Source organism: Frankliniella occidentalis, unplaced genomic scaffold (assembly GCF_000697945.3).
Source record: "Frankliniella occidentalis isolate FOCC.00 unplaced genomic scaffold, Focc_3.1 Scaffold87, whole genome shotgun sequence".
Lineage (NCBI taxonomy): Eukaryota > Metazoa > Arthropoda > Insecta > Thysanoptera > Thripidae > Frankliniella > Frankliniella occidentalis.
In genome coordinates this window covers 821,622-827,655 of record NW_026267216.1, presented here as the reverse complement: position 1 = coordinate 827,655, position 6,034 = coordinate 821,622, and the positions used below count along the sequence as shown (strand labels likewise).

At 46.1% G+C, this 6,034-nt stretch overlaps 1 protein-coding gene across 1 annotated transcript in view; it reads right to left on the bottom strand.

Moving 5' to 3' along the window:
- Positions 1-6,017, bottom strand: part of LOC113213581 (lipase 1-like) — a 10,487-nt gene extending 4,470 nt beyond the window's left edge. The window contains exon 1 of the mRNA XM_052269246.1: positions 5,765-6,017. Coding sequence (XP_052125206.1) covers positions 5,765-5,873 — 109 coding nt within the window. The 5' untranslated portion in view covers positions 5,874-6,017. The remainder of the gene's footprint in view (positions 1-5,764) is intronic.
- Between the last annotated feature and the right edge of the window lie 17 nt (positions 6,018-6,034).

Sequence of the window (6,034 nt, the reverse complement as noted above, 5' to 3'; positions counted from 1 at the left end):
ACATTCTGAATCAGAAACTACCCTCGCATTAGCCGTATCTTTTACTGTTTCGGCCCTAGAGGTGGATATATTGAAAACAATGGCAAAAAGTCAAGTTATAAGACTCTTTGACAAACAATATACAATCTAAAAACTGCGTGGGTTAATTTTTTTTTTTAATTTTTAAGCACAGCAGAAGGGTGGGGTGTATTCGCGGTGTTGCCCTGGTAAAGTCTTGTCTCATGTCCAAAGAGCAAATCTTCAGGGCCGCAAGCCATCCCGAAGGTCTTTGTTTACTCAAATATGCAAAGTGAATTCTAGGTCGGCTCGGAGGCCCGACCAAACGCCACCAGCAGGCCAAGCTAGTCCCGTACCCATCCAAAAATGACATGCCCTCCAAGTGTTTTTATAAGTTACGGAAAGGTTTAACGATTACCCTAGCTTCTGAAGTCTAAAGCGTTCAGTAATAATTGGGAAAAATGACTCAAGTAGGGTAGGTGATACAGTTATTGGACAGGGTACCGTTTTTGGACACACCGCACTGCGATCGCCACTGCGGACAAACGGCGCGACGCAGTCAAACCAACCTTAACGCATTCGTTGGGTGGATTCTCGAATTATCGTCTACCGTTGCCGCCGCTCCGGCATCCTCATTAAAAAGTCACATCTCTGACGGCTAGCTGAGCAGACTTTTGAGCCACTCAGTGCGCTTCGTTGTGAATGAGGATGCCAGACGCATGCGTCGCGCCGTTTGTCTACAGCAGCGCTCGCAGTGCGATGTGTCCAATAACAGTACACTGTCCAATAACAGTATCCTACCCTTCCTGAAATCTGGCTCATCGAAAATGGAGCCATCTTTTAAAATCAAATGACAATTGAGTTTACTGTCGCTGGTAAATCCGTTTGGCTGTAAGTGTGCACGCCACACCGAACTGAAACCGCCTCATTGAAGGAGACACATCTCTGCAAAATCGCATTTTACAGACCGACCGGGCCGCGGTCGGTGGTCGGGGTGGGTACCGACCAGCTGTACGATGAGAGGTAAGAAGAGGAGCTCCTGGCCAGTTTACCCTTCTCACCCCTCACCTTGCAGACGGTCAGTACCGACCGTGTGGCCCGGTCGGCTCGGTCGGTCAAAAAAGGCGATTTTGCAGTGCTCTAGATGGAGGAGACCATGTTCTCGAAGGGGATCACATCCCTCCTCTGGGTCAAATTGTAGTTTTATTGCCAAGACGAGGGTATTTCTTTTATGTCACTGCAATTGGTAGTGTTCTCATAAATTTAAAAAAAATCCCGAGCCTTTGCTTTTTACAGTATTTAACAGGAGGTGTCAGTGGCATTGAAAAATTCTAAACAATTAACTGGAAAATTTGCGGCCCCACGAGTTTGGGAAAGTAAAAATCCAAACAGTAAGCAAACATGATTTCCCAAACGCTTTCGAAATTGAAAGGACACCAACTTCGGATGTTCACGATTCGCGAAGGAAATACCATTGATATGTTGACGCGTCCTAACCACAAGATCATATCGGCGGCGCTCTGAATAAACAAGATGTTTTCTGCAGCGCGCCAAACCACAGACCGAAATCCGCGCCTGGATGCTGCTTGTTGCTGCTCATTCGGAGCTGCTGCCCGCTCGCTCGTCGAGTCTCGATCACCAAACGGGCCCCGTTCGCTGGGCCGGCGTGGCGTAGAGCCCCGCAAAGAGCGAGCTATGCGAGCTAACGCCAATGCCGGACTGTGACCGGCAGATTTAGCTCGTCTCGTCTCGTCTCGCGCTAGCTCGCGAGCTGGCGGCGGGCGGCTGCGGCCGGGCTTCGACTCCCGCCAGAAGCATTTAATTTTCTCGACTTTCAGATTACCAAACTCAATTTTTTTTTGCTGAGAATGTGATTTTGAGGCCCAAATGCAATTTCTCACTCAATTTGGTACAATTTTGGTGCCAAAAAATAGTGCGATAGCGGGATTCGAAGCTATGACCAGCCGATCGTCGGTGCTAGTCGGTGCCGAGCTGTTCGGCGAAGGTTCGGCTACTCTTCGGATGTGATCTGCTGTCGTCCGCGTGTGAGCTGTCGCCTGTTCGCGCCAACCGGCCTCCGGAGCGTTGCTCGCGTAGCTCGCTCGTTGCGGGGCTCTAGCGTGGCGGCGGGTAGCGCGTAGGCGCAGTCAGCCCAGCGCCACGCGCCACGCCACGACCTCAGGTGACCGGCAGGCGAAGCTCGGCCACTCAAACGGGTCCCGTTCGCTCGGGTTCGTTCGGCAAGGTTCGGTACATCGCCATCCGCTGCCTCGGGTTTCTCGCTCTGTCTTTCTCACACACCGACTGCGCTCGGCGCGCGCTCAGAGTGGGACCCGTTCGGGCAAGGATTCCGGCCTCTGCGCCAAACACACATAAGTCTATCTGCAACGCTCCGAATACACAAAAGCCTGTTTGCAAAACGAGGTTGGGTGCAGCTTTTCACCTCTGTGTCGTTTGCAAGTAACTGGAAGACATTCAGTCCAACCAATATCTGCGCACTGTGAGAATAGTTAAGGTCCAATGCTTAATTATTGACTGCAACAAGTTAACCCTTAAAGGCCCTTGTAGTTTATAAAATACATAGTGGAAAATCGCAGACATAACCGGGATGATGAGACATTTTTCGGGTTTCGAGGGTTGGTTTTCGTAGAGGTGGTTTCGGGGAATTGATCTAAGGCCCTACCGACGTTCTGAGACCACTGTTGCCAAAAGTATCAGCCTTCAAAGTCAAAAAAGCAAATCGTGAAATTGAGCGTTGTGTGTGACCCAAGTAAGACAAGACCCATTTGTCGGATCACTTCGAAAAAATTATTCCGAGGTGCGCTAATGCTTACTAAAGCCGACTACTTGCGCGGTAAAGGTCCAACTCAGGCTCGTTGGAAAACGAGATAAACTGTGTCGTTAATAAGCGACAAGGGCCTTAAGGGTATAGAGAATTTAACGATCCCTAATATGCTGACTTTTTGATCAAAATTGGTGATATTGTGTGGGTCTCGTTTTAAATGTAAGGAAAATGAAAAAGAATAATCAGATTTTCGCCCTTGGGACCCGGGAAATTCAGATAACCGTTCAGAGGGTCGCCTGCTCCAATCGGCTCCGGGCCCGTTTTCGGCGGCCTGTGTTCGACAAGTTTGGGTCGGAAAATAATTTTGTTTTCGTGGAATGGGTTTATTGACCAGATGTTCGCCCGCTCTCAACTGGCAAAAGTCGTGGCTAATTACGTCGGCGATAGGGGACCAAAAGTCTCGTTTTTAAACGCCACATGCTTTTTACGCTTTTCCTTACTTTTGTAAGCCTGTGCGATGATCGAAATTCATCGTAATCGGTCGATGATCATAATCATCGCGATTGTTGTCGATGCCGATGCGTCTGCATCGACAATCGATTCACCATCGGATTAATCGGTTTGATTCGATTAATCGGTTAGGTCCGATTAATCGGATTATTCCAATTAATCGATTAAATCCGATATTTATAGTGAAATATAAGAAATTGGCCTGTTTAATTCATTAAACTGCATTAAACTATATTATTGAGTACCTAGTTATTCAAAAATTGCGTAAAAATGCCTTTAATCTTGGCATTAGCCACTCCGGTAATCGGATGGCAATCGGTCATCGACAATCTTCGAATAATCGATTCAAAAATCGGTCACCGTTTAAGTCCAAGTCGATGATCGATGTCAGTCATCGGAATCGAAATGTCAAAATTCATCGTCGATGGGCAAAAAAGTCGATGACGATTTCGATTAATCGATTAATCGCACAGGCCTACTTTTGGACCCCTATTGCTGACGCAATATGAAAGTGAAGACTTTTTCCAGTTGAGAGCGAGCAACCACCTGGTCAGGAAACCCATTCCATGAAAAAAACAAAAATCTGACCCAAACTTTTCGCACAGAGGCTACCGAAAACGAAACCAGAGTCGATTGGAGGAGGCGTTGCTTTACACTGTTCTTCTTATTTTCATGGACCCGCCCGTGTTTGTAGAGAGAGATAGAGTGAGGGTCGTGTTTTTTTTTTGAAAGGGGCCTGTGAATTATAAGTCTTAACTTTAAACTCTTCTTTTTGTACACAACCGTTAAGCCCCTGAACGTTCAGTCTCAAACGTTCATTATTTCATGGACATTCACGACCCTCTCACTCTGTCTATCTTTCACTACAAACGCGGGGTGCACATGGCGGAAAACGTATTTGCGGCGTTTGAGCCGGCGTAGCCCCAGTTTAAATGATGCTACACTCAAAACAAGGGCATTATTAGTTACAGTAGACCATAGGCATTCAAAAACTTACCTCGTGAGATTCCTCAGCACATTGGTTTCAGAAGAGATAGCTTCGCCAGCCAGCGCGGCGCACATTTTGACGTGCATAGTACCTACTCTATTTTGGCAATACTTCATGATTTAGGTAGTAAATAGGAAGAATTTCAAGAAAAACATTTTTTTTATCGCAGCTTCCGGTCGCTTCTGGTCGCCTCTAAGGATTCAGTAGGACGATTGGATACAGAGTAATAAGCACACTGTTAGAAATCCTGCGGTAAGTCATCCGTAACACCGCACAACTAGAACCACACCTAATGGGCATGGGCAAACCCACAGGTCTTTTCTGTTTAATAATCTGACCGGCTCAGTCTGTGGCTCGTTTTTGGTCCAAGGCGTCTCTGTTCGTTCTTATCTATCGCTGATGAACCGCCGCGCTCTAGCAACCAAGTGCTGCGCTGGAGGATCACACCAATGTGTATCTTCTTGCGCCCGCCCGTGTGGAGATATAATATTTTTGAAGGTATGGGTCAAGAGTTTAGACCACCGAAGAACCATCAGTGCCAAAAGGTGCTTCCAGCTAAAGAGCCTCCATTTCCCGGAGAACAGAAGACCATTACCGTTTAATTTCTGAACTATGTCTCCAGCGAAACATTATAAGCACCATCCCAGTTGAACCGTGCTAGCGCCACTGCTGCTTTTTTGTTATTAACTTTGGATCACATTATTTTTCTGTGATAGCAGGGCACAGGATTCTGTGATTGTGAAAGCGCAGAACTTTGGTGTGGTAGTCCCGTAGTTTATCACAGGACTGTGCACTGACATACTGTGGTAGTTCTCTTTGCTTTGCACAGGCATGCTGTGTAATTAATTGACGCACTTTATTTTCATGTGAAAAGCCCGTGCTATTTTCTGACGGTGCACTTCTTTAGAGGTATCTCGAAACCCGCGTTCTCGAGATTGGCTTTTGTTTATTCGGAAGGCTCCAGATATGGTGGATTAGTCTCCGTTTAGGGCTGTGATAGGCTGTAAACCTTTGAGGCAAGCTGCCTCACTGAGGATTCCTCACCGTAAGGGTGAGGCTTCTCGACTCACGGGACTAAATTGACCAATAACAACTTGTTTATTCGGAGCGCTACAGATAGGATCTTGTAGTTGGGACGCGTCGATTTAGTCATTATAAGTAATACTTCAGTGATTATTAAGTGATATTTACTGTTTGATTGTTTTCACAGTATATGGAATTTCTGATTCGGAGAACATAGGTGCCCCTATCGCTGGAGAGTTCCAAATGTTTTGTAAAATTTTCATGAACTTTTGAGCAATATCTGTAAATTTTTTACAAAACGGTCATTTTGCTGTTATTAAACTTAGTTTTTTCTGCAAAATGGTACGAAACTGTTTGAGAAATATTCCAAATCCGGAAAATGGGGGTGGGGTGGAAATTTCGAACTTTATTTTAAGTGCAGCCTCTTGAAAAGTTCTATATACTCGAGTATTGTGTCTCACCTGCCATTATGCTTTGAGCGTAGTGCAATACTTGACGATTTGAGGCCCCGGCAGGAAAGTGACTGACCATTAATTCTAACAGTCTCTGAAAAACATAAAGAAACATCATGAGTACCAGGGTTGTTAACGTTACTTTGAAAATGTATCGCGATACCGTTACCTCGTTACTCTACCCTCGGTAACGCGTTACCGATACCGTTACAGCCTTCGGAGAATTGTAACGCGTTACGTTACTGGTAACGTCGTTACTTCGTTACTCGATACATTAAA